The 14482-nt window shown below is 37.9% G+C and overlaps 1 protein-coding gene across 2 annotated transcripts in view; it reads right to left on the reverse strand.

The window, feature by feature from the left end:
- Positions 1-426: 426 nt before the first annotated feature.
- LOC132295222 (5'-3' exoribonuclease 4) overlaps positions 427-14482 on the reverse strand; it is a 50079-nt gene continuing 36023 nt past the window's right edge. Inside the window, exons 13-22 of one of the 2 annotated variants that reach the window (XM_059793388.1) lie at positions 7356-7426; positions 6874-7002; positions 6650-6726; positions 6530-6570; positions 6351-6425; positions 3587-3723; positions 3383-3487; positions 3228-3303; positions 2121-2203; positions 427-1649 (exon numbers count right to left, since the gene is read on the reverse strand). In XM_059793388.1, coding sequence (XP_059649371.1) covers positions 1007-1649; positions 2121-2203; positions 3228-3303; positions 3383-3487; positions 3587-3723; positions 6351-6425; positions 6530-6570; positions 6650-6726; positions 6874-7002; positions 7356-7426 — 1437 coding nt within the window. In that variant the 3' untranslated portion in view covers positions 427-1006. The remainder of the gene's footprint in view (positions 1650-2120; positions 2204-3227; positions 3304-3382; positions 3488-3586; positions 3724-6350; positions 6426-6529; positions 6571-6649; positions 6727-6873; positions 7003-7355; positions 7427-14482) is intronic. The other variant, XM_059793389.1, reaches the window with a different exon arrangement.

Here is a 14482-nt window from a genome sequence, read left to right on the forward strand (position 1 = left end):
TTGATAGTTTAGGGGGTTAGTTGCATGATTTTTAATAGTTCAGGAGAGTTTTTTGCACTTTTCCCTAATAATAATAATAGCAATTCTATCTCCAACCTCCCTCTCCCAACACCAGCTAGCGGATCAGAAGTAAATAACCTCTTATAAGTCACACAATTCTTATCGCTCTCACGCTCCGAACGCACTCCCGCTCTCACATTTTGCATGCGCTCTCGCTCAAATTCTCACTACTTATGACTTAATTTTGTCGTTCTCCCACTGCCTCTCGAATTCACTCTCCATCAGCATAATGAAACATAATCATCATAGTCAACCACCACAGAGACAGGGAACCTTAACAAGTATCTAGACGTTGCAAACTCTACAATATATATATATATATATATATATATATATATATATAATAGGTGCATGGAGCATAAAACATAGATTGTAACTATTTGTTTAACCAAAAATAATTAAAAACTTCTGTACTGATCACATCTCCCATGAGTAAAACATGTACTGCTTTTACACACATTAAACTGTAAGTTCTTTTTTTAAAAAATAAAAAATAAAATAAACAAAGCCGAAAAGAACAGTAAGAGGACGACAACAATGCCATGGCACAAGCCTAGAAGTCAGCTACAACACGTCCGTCTTATAATCCTCTTCAACTCCCCCAAAGAAAAAGGCATGAGAATACCTTAGCTAACTCTACAGCCAAATAGTAGAGCTGCTATTTTCCCTTTCTTTTAATTTTCAGAAAGAGTGCACCATCAATATAGAGGGAACCCCGTGTGTTTTACCTCCAACTGAGCTCCCACCACAGGCATGCATCCGTTAGTTTTGCTAAAAGGATTCAGCATTGATGCAATAGAAGATCAACAAAATAATGGCAGAAGATTGTTGTCACTCTGTGTCCAGTCCTTCGATGAATTTACAATTACATTCGGAAAAACCAACGGTAAAATTAGATTGTAGGCACCCGTCAATTGGAAACAATTGAGAATCAGCAGAAGCAACATTATTGCCGGTGCCCAAGATCAGATAGGTTCTTGACCTGATAAACTTTCTTCACCTGCTTCTCACCCATTGTAGCTGATAAAGTTTCTTCTTGTCTAAAATTTGTTCCAATATTTCCAGCCATTGGTCTGTTGATCCACTTAGTAGGGGGTGATGGTGGTGGACCAATGTTTTGCACAAACTGGTGACGGATGTTTGGTAACTGCCCTGAATTTGGCATCCTTGGAGAAATCATTGCTTGTGGCCTGGTTCTTGCGCCGGCTTCTATTGTCATACCGGACAACCCATTCCTTAAGTCTTCGTACTGTTCTTGATACATATATTTTTCTTGTCCCCTGAAATTTTGTCTGTTGCCTTGCAAATCGTAAGGTGAGGGGGCAGATCTAGGGTTACCCATTATGCCTCGAGGGTACTTGTTGTTTCCATGGTACTGATCTAGATCATCATCAAAGCCTCTTTCGTACCATGATGGTCCAGCTGGCCTTTGCCTATTTATTACATGGTTGCTGGGGGAATTCCGATATGGCATTTGCTTCAAAAATGCAGAATGATTGTGATTGGGTTTGATATTCAATGTATTCCTGAGCAGCCGATGTGCTGCTTCTCCCAAAAGAGGACCAGATATAGCTCCAGGTACTTGTGGCCTGAAAAATAGATACCACATAAGGAAACCACTAAGGATTTGAGATAAGTTGTAGTTAGTAACAACGAAAATAATGATGTTGAGAATAATGATCACGATGTATTGATAACCAAAATAACATTATAATTACTATTGTTGGTATGTTGATAAATAAATAAAAGATTCTATACAAAAAAATCATTGACTTCTAAATAGAATTCAAACTTCTAAGCTGCATTGCAAGGTAGTTCAACATTACTGAAGGTTTAACACCCGAGGGCAAATTTTATGACCTGCATGTATAACCAACAACTTTTTCCATGCCAATTTGTATTCCTGACAAAGTAACAGACCATGGTCCAGCTAGATGGGTAGTTTACATTTGCTAATAACGTTATGCAAAATTTGTTTAATTAGTTTAGCATTAGTAGTAGTCTGCAAAAAGGGAAGTTGCAGATTTTATAATTACAAAATAGTGTGAATTTCCTTGTACCTTTCTCTGCCTTGTTGACGCCGGCCACCAATTTCATCATGCCATAACATAGGGAAGGGTTTTATGTCAAGAGGTTTCAAAACCTGCAAAGATAAATAAATAAAAATAAATCAAAAGGAAAACTGGGCCAATTTTAAAAAGGAAATACTGAATAGCGTTGACAATAATAATATGAAACACATTAGCCACATTTCATGTACCCTAATTGGTCTTTAGAAATATAATTGCTGGGCCCACGTTAAATCACATTAAAGAGGCAACTGTTCATACAAGAACAATACACAACCATCCTTGCAACAGAGCTCATAACGCAAACAAAGATATCGGACTGGTTTATTGAAAAGATCAAAAGGAGGAAACCAAGTCAAAGGAAGCTTTTAACACAGCTATTGGACAGATCTGATTGACAAGATTGAGAGGAAACTGACCGAATCAATGGAAGCCTTTCACACTTGCAAATCATGTTCTTATGATCATACGGTGTTTCACTATTCTAAATTATACATCCTCCTCTTGCAAATCATGTTCTTACATGTTCTTAATTCTCCTTTGGTCAATCACTCCACAATAAAGTCGATGTTTCTTGGATAATGACTCCACAGCAACTGTGTTTGCTAGGTAGTTGCTACTTATTGGGGCTTTAGCCCTCTCATGTAGAGAACTTACCGATTGCCATTTGAACGAATTTTTATTTATCAGTTTTAATGTTTCGTAAAAATATTGCATTGACTTGACTCCTTTAATCTCGACGATTGAATATCAATAGGCAGTAACATGTTTTTTAATCCATTTAATTTGAATTGGTATTTCTCAATCAAAAATATTATTAAGAGACTACAATAATTAGTCTTGGACTGTTTATTTGTCAAAATGTATGTATAGCCAAAAACGGACCACACAAAAAGTCGGAGGGAGGGAGAGAGTAAGAAAAATAATAAAAAAACTCCTATAAGTAAACACAATTGTCTGACCCTCGTAGTTGGAATGACCAATATTGCACCTTTTTAAAATTGATAAATGAGAAATTATACATCCTCCTCTCGTCATGAAGAGAAGATTGTTTACAAGCAATTCTAAAAGAAGCCAACGGTCATAGCTGTCACGTACCTTCTCAGGCATGGCCACCCCCCTGGGAGGTTCTGGAATGTGTTTATGGGGTAGAGGATTCTGGTAGGTAACATTTCTGCAAAAACAAAAACATACTTGAGAGAGGACATGTTACTTGTGCTTTCAAGAACAACAATAACAGAAAGGAAACTTACAAGATACAGTTATTCTCAATGTATCGCAATCCTTTGACAGGGGAAGGAACCACATTCGCCCACCCATTCCTCTCACACAACCAAATGAATCCATTCATTCCTTCACTGCAAAAATTTTAATGACCAATGAAGCTTGCAAAACCACCTATGTGCATATTGATCCCAACTAAATTCTAACAGACTAAACTATACCAACCAACCAACCTGTAATTTGTTTCAATCGGCAAAGAAAAACTTTTGTCACATATTTGATAGTACCAAATAATTTGTGCAGCCAATGGATGAGCAGGATAGACGTAGAGCAGATCATACATCACACTATTCCGAACTAGCTCCTCCCGCTGCAAGTATCAAACTATTGATGAGCATACTTGAGAATTAGAATTAATTCTTTCATTTTGAGATTTGTGGGAATCAACAATTCCAACTTCCTCGTAAGAGAGTAAAATTTTAATATCTCATACCAATCCTTCCTTCTTAGAGCAATTCTGTTGTCAAGGGCTTATCTGTTATTACTTATATAATGTAGGGTGCTTATGTGTAATTTCTTAAACTTGTGAGTATAAATAGAATGTGGTGGAAGGATGAAATTATTCTGTCATTCTTTCTCTCTTTCCCTATCTCTCTCTTTTTCTCTCCTCCTCTTCTTCATCTTCTACTTTACTTTGTTTTGATTACATCTTAAAGTCAACAAGGTATTAGAGCATGGTTTGTAAAGCTATAGGGTGCGTAGTTGAAACCCTAGGGCCAGTTTGTATAAACCTTAGTGGATGTGAAGGGTTTTGAAGAGATTCCAAGATGGGATTTGTTTGCAAGGAAGTAGTATTAATCACATCTACACGTACCGCAGATTCCAAAATGCATGTAACAAAAAATATATGTTCAAATATTATTATTAAGAAAACCCAGGACTTTTGGTGGGGGTATTTTAGTAAAAGTAACCCCTCTCGGTTAGTTGTCAAAATTTTTTTAAAGGGGGTTTACTGTAAAACACTACAAGTCAAGGGGGCTTAATGTAGTTTACCCAATTTTCTAACATGCCCAGATTGGCCCTATTGGATACCCTACAAAAACCATTAAAAATTTGTCCCCTTCCAAAATCATATTAAGATATAAGGTCGGCAATGGTCAAGAAAACAAATTTTAGAAAGCTCTTTGGTGGTGAGATTGTTTATCGAAAACAATTTCCCAGTCTCTCGTTCCTAAAACAAATTCCATGTCTGAATTGACGAACTTGTCTCTCAGTGCTTTAAAATTTTAAACCTAAATTTTAATAGGAAACTAAGGGGCTGTCTCAGTTATGTTACCTGGTGTAGGGTACATGTTTTGGGTGCAGGTGTGGCTCTATGTATTGGACCTCGCTAACTCCAAAATATAAGATACGGGAACTCAGTTTGAAACATGTCTTAAACTTGGATACGAGTATGTAGACAGGTCTTCTCGTGTCAATACCGCTACATTAAGAGGGATAGGAGAGTCCATGTGACACAGCTGATTCGTTAAATGTTGGGTCCGCACTCGGTGCAATCAGGTTTTCCCAACCATTAATATACAGTTTGTTTGCAAAGATTCATTAGTACACTTACTTTTTGTCCCAGCAGTGGAAGCTGTCATGGATACTAAACCGCTAAACTACAGCTTAGCAGTTTTATGGCATGGCAAATAGCACTTAATCCTTGAAATTTCAAAAGCTTCTGAATTTTGGAAAAACTAAATCAATATATGTCACATTTTCATTGAGTCCAACTTTTGGACCCTTGAACCTCACATCATTACCTCCCGATCCTTTTTCTAAAGCCTCAGTTACAATACGAACAAAACTTTCTGTGAAATAACATAAGATCTCTCTGATCATTCCCTAATTCAATGCCTTACCTCAGACAGTTGATAGGTCCATACTCTCAACTGCTTTAACTGATGTATAAAACCATCAAATGACCTTGATGTAAAAAATATATATAATCAGTTTCCCGATGCTGAGGCGAATAGCATATATTGTCCCACTGGTTTTAGCTTATAAAGTCATTTGGAATAAGCCTCGGTTATCACATTTTTCCTCAGTCTTTCATTCCCTGGGGTGTGATGAAAAAGAGGCAGCACACACATTTCATCACTGGATATGGTGCTCTAATACCAAGAAAAAAAAATGGATGTTGTAAATAACCGAACCTCGCTTAAATGCAGTAAAAGCAGTTGCTTCTAAATAGGAGTCGGTATATAAGTTTGTTAATTGGCATTCCCCTCAGCTCAAAGCTAACAGCCGGATAATTGTTTCCTTGAGACGTAGTGGCCGCTGAAAGCCTTACATCCCACAGCCTCTCCACCACATTTTTTGTGAATCTCAACATATTCCTTAGGAAATCTGCATGCTTCCTTGGAAGAATTATCGTAGACATGCTCAGAAGATGATCTTTTTCAGGCCAAGTGGGCTGGGATAGTTCTTGGCAAGGCTGTACTTAATCTTGGGTTTTTGTGGCTGAAAACAAAAATACGACGAAGCTTAATTTGACTGCCATTCATACAAGTGCAGTAGTGGTATTGGTACATCCATTGACCCACAAAAACTACCTTGCACACAGAAAGAGATTCATGCTATAAAACTAACTAAAACCCTACTCATCAAATACCAATGGTTCAAGTGGGAAGCAAAAATTATGAGAATTCCCACACTGGAACTTCTTTACACAGTAACTGGTGTCCAATTTGGATCTCATCTCTTTTTTGGCTACAAGGCTTCCCCTCGGCCAGGCCTATTTTTATTGTTTTCCTTCCGTGTTCCAAATAAATCACTTCTTTTTTCCTTTCTTCTCTCTACCAGTCTTGAAACCTTGACCTGGCGCTAGGGAGATGAGACCCAAAGCAACCAAAGACAAAGGTAGACCAGTCAAATAGATCACATCATTACGCATCTATTAATTTTGCAACGTATGAGAGAGAAAAGGGTATGAAATAGACCCATAGAACAGACCGTCAAAGTTTCTTTAAGTTTCTTCGTTACAGCAAGCAACTTGTTCTCATCGATGAAAGGCAATTTGGCAATACCCTGATATCACAAATCGATCCAACTTAGCTTCCATTAGGGGGGGGGGGGGGGGGAAAGTATCAAAATCACAAGGTATATCATGCAGATGATAGATAATACTGTACCTGCCAAGCAAAACGCTTCCCATTCATGTCAATCTCAAAATCTGTCGAAGCAGAGAAACCCCAAATTTAATGGAAAAGAGGGAAAGATTTAAGTGAACCTTCACAATCAACTAATATTACCTGAAGGGTAGAATTCGTGGATAGGTGATGACGGATCAGTCATCAATCTCCTGTATTCTGCAGGCAGAGCACTTGAACTGTAAATGAAAGAGATAAGCTTGCACATCACCATAAACAACATTTGGAATACCACAAAGTAACCAAAAAAATTGAAAATTTCCATTTGCTATATAACTTCAGATTGTAGAAAAGTACAAAAAAGAATAATAAAAACAACAATAAACCTTGCAGCTGGCAAAGTTCCCATAAGCTGATCAAAAGGTTTAAAAGGCTCTCCAGGAAAAAATGTTATCTCTAACTCAGCTAGATCTTTTAGATCAGAAGCAAATGGAGCATAATGGTATGGGTAATACCTGAAACCAAAAGCACTAGATGTAAGATCTAACAATAAGCCTAGTGAATATCATCACTCCATACTGCATAAAATGGTCCAATGGTGGGTTGGGAATTAAACATTTGCAGGGTCATATCTATAAGCTTGCGCCTAACACATCCAAGAGTTTAAAATGCAAATATCATCCGCATTTTTTTATATTTCTTATCCACAGTTTTATACAAGGAAACAAAGAACAAAGATCCTACTTTTCACGAAACGTGCATGCACTGACACACACATGCCCACCACACAAACACATGAACAATTCTATAAGCAGAACAAGTGAAACAAAATATAAGGTTTTCCAATTTAATTGGAACAAAAACTGACCATTGCCATGAGCAGACACCTTGATAGTAATACCGGCAAACCCAACATAAACCTTCCACATACTTCAAAACCTGCAAGAGAAACTCGCATTAACAATCACATGGGCGTCTGCAGGGACTATGGATTTTTAACTATAATGCTACAGATGATTAATGAAATTTGATAATTGGTTCATCAGATGAAAATTTCTTTAACTTCCACAGTAACATCAGTAACTCTATATAGAAATATTCGTACGATGTACCATAAATTTCCTCTTGGGATACATAAAAAAATAATAAAAATTAAAAAAAAGAAAAAAGAAAAAGAAATGTACATGAGAAGAAATGGCTTTCCTATGAGTGGGATTCCAATTCTTTTAACAAATCCAAACTATTGTGATTCTCCATTATGGAATGGAGATGTGTGCAGAACAAGCAGTATAGTGATAAAGAAACATCTTTTTATCCTATTTGGGCATATCTAAAATAAATAAATAATTTTTTTTTTTTTTTTTTTTTTTTTTTTTTTTTAGCATTCCACAGAAGTAATTAGTTAAGCCATTGACAGATGATCCAAAAAGTTCTTCGGGAACTTCTTCAGATTTTGAAAAGAAGTAGTAAACCACCAATTTTTAACGCTTGAACCATAACATCAAATGAGTCAATAAAGCATAAACGTATTGGCTATTCTATCAAATTGGAGACAAGGAATCATATAGAACATCATGTAATTTGGATGAGATATAAGTGGGATAGTAAACTCGTGTTACTAATGATAGCCTCATTTCTAAAAGACCATGTAAGTCACTAATGCCCAACATTCATGTATTATGCTACAACCTAAGTAGCATACGCATGAACAGGGGGCAAAGAAATGATCGTAGTACTATTTATCGGCCGATTCCCTGCGACTTAGCTGAGTCATAATGGACTTGGTTGAGCCCGAGACCAATACTGACGGATACGTCGGTGGGAATTGGAATCACAACAGACTCAAATGAACACCAAATATCCATGGAAATCCCTGTAAGGGCAAAACCAAAGTACCCTGGGCCATTCAGAGCAATTCACTATGAAGAAAAGACTGTTCTCCCTTGCTAGCTGCCAGATCTTCCTGTTGTGCGAATATCGGTGTTGAACTCTTATAGGCTTTGGTTGAATATATAAACACGTACATGTTCTTCCACCCATCAAGTGTACAGATGCTTGATGACGAAAAGGAAGAAAGCTATTCACTCTAGTTAGGCTATCATGCTGAAAGATTTAGGTTCTTAGAGCTTTTCCAACAAGGTTCAATCATTACACCATGAGTTTGATCGATTGAACTAAGGTAATAAGGTCCGATCAATGAGATAAATAGTTTAATCAGTCAAACTAAATCCTCTCAATTGGTCTATCATAACCACTTTCTTTTGGACAAGTTAAGGTGATACCAAAAGCCAGGTGTGACACCAACACATTTCATTTTTATCCAACTTCATATATTTTGAACATGCAGGCCAAATAAAAAGTCAGGATGTTCCCAATTTCAACAAATAATTGTCCCACGAATGGCATTACTTGCCATAATGAGAAGCAACATAACTAAAAACTACCATAGGGAGAAATGACTTTTTTTTTTTTTTTGGGTAAGTGTAAAAAGGCCCTCAAAAGTGGAGTGCATCCCAAAGGAACAACAAGAGGCAAAAAGAGCCTCTAAGCTTTCAAAGAGGCCAAAAAACAACAATATCCTCAACAGATCTATAATCTTTCCCTGTAACCCAACAAAAAAGAGTAGAAACAATAGAGAGAACTTAAGAAAAGAAATAGGCAACTCATTTCCATCAAAATATCTCATATTCCTCTCGAGCCAAATGCACCACCACACACAAAGAGGCGTAGCCCTCCAAGCATCCTGAATACGAGCCCCCATAGGACAACCTCTCCAAGCCTCAATCAGCCCTCTAGAAATGCAGGCATAACCCAAAGAATGCCAAACAGACCAAGCATCAAATCCCAACATTCCTTGGCTATAGAACAATGCAAAAGACGATGATCCATTGTCTTCTCATCCCGAAGACACATGTAACACCGATTAACCACCACCTAATTCCTCCTCCTCAAATTATCCTGAGTTATCTTTCCCAAAACAGTGGTCCAAGCAAAGAAGGCCACCTTGAGGGGAGCCTTAGAACACCAAACACCCTACCACGGGAAAGGACCTTCAGACTCTTCTGTAAGACACCTGAAAAAGGACCGAACATCAAAGCGACCCTGAGCATTGAGAGCCCAAATCCAACAATCAGAATCTCCAACCATAACATCCCGACGATACAACACCTCCAGAAGACGAATGGCATCCTCTACTTCCCAGTCCTGAAAAATACGCCTGAATTGAACATCCCAAACCAACCTCCAGCTATCAAGATGATAACAGTTGACCACCATGGCCTGCCTATCCGTAACAATCTTGAACAGCCATGGGAAGGCGAGGGCAAGAGAAAGGCCCCCACACCAAACATTCTCCCAAAAGCGAATCCTCTTGCCATCCCTGAGACGAAACCAAACATGATTGAAGAAATCAGCCCAACCCTTCCGAATAAACTTCCAAACCCCCACACCCCTAGGACCACGCACCTCAAGAGAACTCCACCCTCCTCTACTCTCCCTATATCTGCTCACAACGACCCTCCTCTAAAGCCAATGCTGTTGAACCGGGGGGGGGGTGTTTGAATTGGTAAAAACTTTTTCAAATTAAACTTCCTTTAAATAGTTAAACAAGCATTCAAAGATTAGTCAAAACAAGATTTACAAGGAAACCCTCTTAACTAGGGAAAACCATGGTTCTTGGCCACTGCCAATATGAAATCCACTACTAGTTGTATGTATCTTGTTACACACTCAGCTGTCTCACTCTCTGCACACACCCAAGCACAATAATAAACACTAGTTTTCACAACCAATACACACACTAGTACACCACAGTGCATACAAGCACTCCCCTTGTCCTAAGCAACCATGCCTGGACCCATTAAGCTCTCATAGCTCACAACACACACCATTACAGATGCAAATCAGTATAAGGAAGTCTTTCCTACAATTAAAAATAGGCTAGACAACACAGAATTCTAAGTTACTACCTCAAAACTACAATCTGCTGCACTTAGGGTTTGAGGGGTAAAATGGGAAATTCCTCTCGAGATCAATTCAGCAGCACCTCACACAGTCGTCTTTCACTGTAGTACTCAAGTTTATAGCTTTGTACAATCAAACATAGCATGAGCATATAACACAGATCAATCACAGTCCTTATATCAGCCCAATGCAGCTTTAGCCTTAAGGTTTGAATACTTAAAATCAAAGCATACCATTTTTTTGTCACAAGGCCAACTTTAACAATCTTGATTCACCAAAATATACTTGCCAGCAGTTTAATAACTCAAGGAATAGCACAGTATAACCAATCAATACTTGAATCCAAGATTAAAACAGAAAAACAAGCTTAACTAGTGATCTCACAGCCCAAATTCATTTTCAGCATGTTTTCAACACAAACACAATACTGAGCAAGTGTAAATAGCTTGGTTATACCTGACACAGCCCTTGAAATAGACCACAGCAGTTTGGAACTCAAAATCTCTACTCAATCCAGCCCTTGCATGAATAATTCTGACAGCAGCATCATCTCAGCACTTTGTACTTACACATGAGTTCTAGGAAGCACGGACACTCTAAAATGGGCGAAGAATCCGTGTCCGACACGGACACAAGTTGGACACGCCCCAACACGTGTCGGACACGCCAAAAAACGTGTCTGGAATTTTTTATTTTTTTTGAATTTTCAAACATAGCACGGACACTCCGCGGACATGGCACGGACACGGACACGGACATGGCACAGACGCTTCTGGAATTTTTTTTTTTTTTTTCGAATGCTGATATGTTCTTTTTTGTTTTGTACTAACCTTTTGGTATTGTAAATGGTAAAAGTCCGAGGTCAAATGATGGATGGGAATAGTTGATAGTACACTGACTTGGTTTTTGTATCTTTTTTGGGGACTAGCCTTTAGGTTTTTGTGAATGTTTAGTGCTAATAGTAAAGTCCTGAATGTTAATAGGCCTTTCTGTCTATGCTTTTGTATTTGGAGTAAAGTTGAAATGATGATTAAATGATACTAGTTATTATTCTAATGTCTTGTTTTTTATTTGGTTTTATAACTCTGCAACATTGTTCTTTTATAGTTTATTAGTTCTGAGTTATGATTTGAGTTTTTTTTTTTTCATTGTGAGGTTGATGAAAAATAGTAACACTCAATAATTTTTAAAGTACATCATATATATATATATATATATATATATATACACACACACACTATTCGCCGTGTCCATGTCCTAATTTTATTGGATTTGCCGTGTCGCCGTGTCGGTGTCTTGTCGTATCCGTGCTTCTTAACCTGAGTTGATTCAATGGGCTTCTTGCATGGATCATCATCAAATAGCAAAGAAAAACTTGTTCATTCAAGGCTCTCGAGAGAATACTTGCTGCAACTTACTTTTCTCAATTCTCATTCAGCTTAAAACCCTAAAGTGCCTTATCACAGCATATATATACTAGTGTATACACACAGCAGCCCTTGTACAACTACTACACTACACCTGTCACCTTTCACCAATCATTGGGAGAGCTTAATTCAGATATTTCTAAGGCAATGAACCAATGAAGGCCTACCACCTCAGCTGTTTTGTCACTATTCTCACCAGCTTTAACATGTTACAGGTTGTATGCTGCAATGTCAATTTTATCCGGACTTAGCCTCTAAGAAATGTAATATTCTTGCATATACAACCACTCTAGGACCACTGATACGTGACATATTCTTGAGCACAGCTGGAAAAGACCAATATGCCTTTCAAACAGATTTTAACCTTCTCAGCAAATTAATAGTGCTGAAGCAATATAATTCACAATGTAGGCTCAACCAAAGTTGTTCAGTACAATGCAGCTATCAAGGCACACGTATAATCATGAAATACAACTTAGAAAAGACCATAATACCCCTATGAACACCTATAGCTAAATTTGAAGAGCCAAACCTCCACTGTCACATTGATTTCAGTAAGAACAGATAAACACTGCAATGTACTATCTTAGACCAGTGTATAAACTGTATTACAAAGTAGTAAATGACAGTACAAAACCTGGACCTTATTTCAAAACACAATGCAGATAGAATTCATACTTAAAGCCACTGAAACTATGCTTTTTGACATTAAGAAGGCAAACATTCCTTAAGGCAGCTTAGGACCAACAATCTCCCCTTTTTACCTTTAATGACAAAAACTAGTTGAACTTGAAATAAGATCTTGAGAATGAGAACTTCAAGGATGTAGTAAATAAAATAGCCCAAATGTAAAAAGGAATAGCCTGAAACTATCCTTATTTCAGTCCATTTCTCCCCCTTTTTGACATTGAAGGTCAAAAGGTGAGTAGGACCAATAATGTAAGTTAAGGAGGGAGAAGGAACAACCCTGAGAAGATCTCTAAGGGTTGAAAATCTTTGAGGAAGAAGAGGTTTGGTCATGATATCAGCAAGTTGATCCTCAGTGGGCAAGTAAGTGATGTCAATAAGGCCTTTTTGAACTTTATCTCTGAGAAAGTAATACCTGATGTCAATGTGTTTGCTTTTCCAGTACAGTGTGGGATTTTTGCTGATAGCAATAGCACTTTGATTGTCACAGAATAGCTTGGGAGGGCCTGAAAATTGAAGTCCAAGGTCTGAGAGTGTAGTTTGCATCCAAAGTAATTGTGAACCAGCTTGTGAGGCAGCTATATACTCAGCTTCAGAGGTTGAAAGAGACAGTGTCTTGCTTTTTACTTAGCCAAGAGACCACATTGGAGCCAAGAACATAACAGCAGCCAGAGGTACTTTTTCTGTCAAGTAAGGATCCACCCCAATCAGCATCTGAGAAGGCTGCAATAGACATTGAGGGTGAGAAAATGTAGTAGAGACCATATGAAATGGTGCCCTTGACATATCTGAGAATTCTTTTGGCAGCTTGGAGATGAGAAGCCCTGGGATTGCTCTGGAATCTAGCCACTAAACCCACTGAGTACATTATGTCAGGCCTTAAAGCTGTAAGATACAGCAGACTACCAATGATAGACCTGTAAAGAGTTGAAGGGACTAGTTTAGTGGTACATTCCAGTGAAAGTTTGGTATTAGGACATAGTGGTGTAGAAACAGCCTTGCAGTCATCCATTTTAAACTTTTTAAGTAGCTCAGAGGCATACTTTTGCGAGAAATGAAGATTCCATTGGATGTTTGAGTAATTTGAAGGCCTAAAAAATATCTAAGAGTCTCTAAGAGTGACATTTCGAACCTTGTCTTCATGAGATTAGCAAATTCTGAAGCTAATGAGGTGTCTGAGCCACAAAACATGATATCATCAACATAGATTTGCAAAATTAGAAACTGTGCTTGATGAGTTTTTACATAGAGAGTATTATCAACCTTGCCTCTATGAAATCCTTGTTCAACTAAGAACTGATGCAGCTTTTCATACCATGCTCTGGGAGCTTGCTTAAGACCATACAGAGCCTTACTGAGTTTGTAAACATGAGAGGGAAATTCTGAATCTTCAAAACCTTCAGGTTGTTCCAGGTATACTTCTTCATTTAGGTCTCCATTAAGAAAGGCAGACTTGACATCCATTTGGTACACCTTGACTTGTTTGTGACAGGCAAAAGACAGAAGCATTCTAATAGATTCCATTCTTGCAACTGGAGCAAAAGTTTCATCATAATCAATACCAGCTTGTTGAGGGTAACCTTTACACACCAGTCTTGCCTTATTCCTGATAACTGATCCCTTCCCATCCATTTTATTCCTGAAAATCTACTTTGAGCCAATTACATTCTTGTCTTCAGGTCTAGGAACAAGTGTCCAGGTATCATTTTTATTAATTTGATCAAGTTCTTCTTGCATAGTAGCTATCCAATCTTTACTTTTCTAAGCTTCAAAATAGGACTTTGGTTCAATGGATGACAACATAGCAAAATGACTGTATTCTTCACCATCTTCAGCTTCTAAATCATTAAGTTTCTTTTTGTTCCTTGTTTGAACTCCAGCTTCAGGTGAACCAATAATGTTCTCCATTTGAACTTGC

This window comes from Cornus florida, unplaced genomic scaffold (genome assembly GCF_030987335.1).
Source record: "Cornus florida cultivar Cherokee Brave unplaced genomic scaffold, ASM3098733v1 CherokeeBrave_3.0.0_Hap2_Chr02, whole genome shotgun sequence".
NCBI lineage: Eukaryota > Viridiplantae > Streptophyta > Magnoliopsida > Cornales > Cornaceae > Cornus > Cornus florida.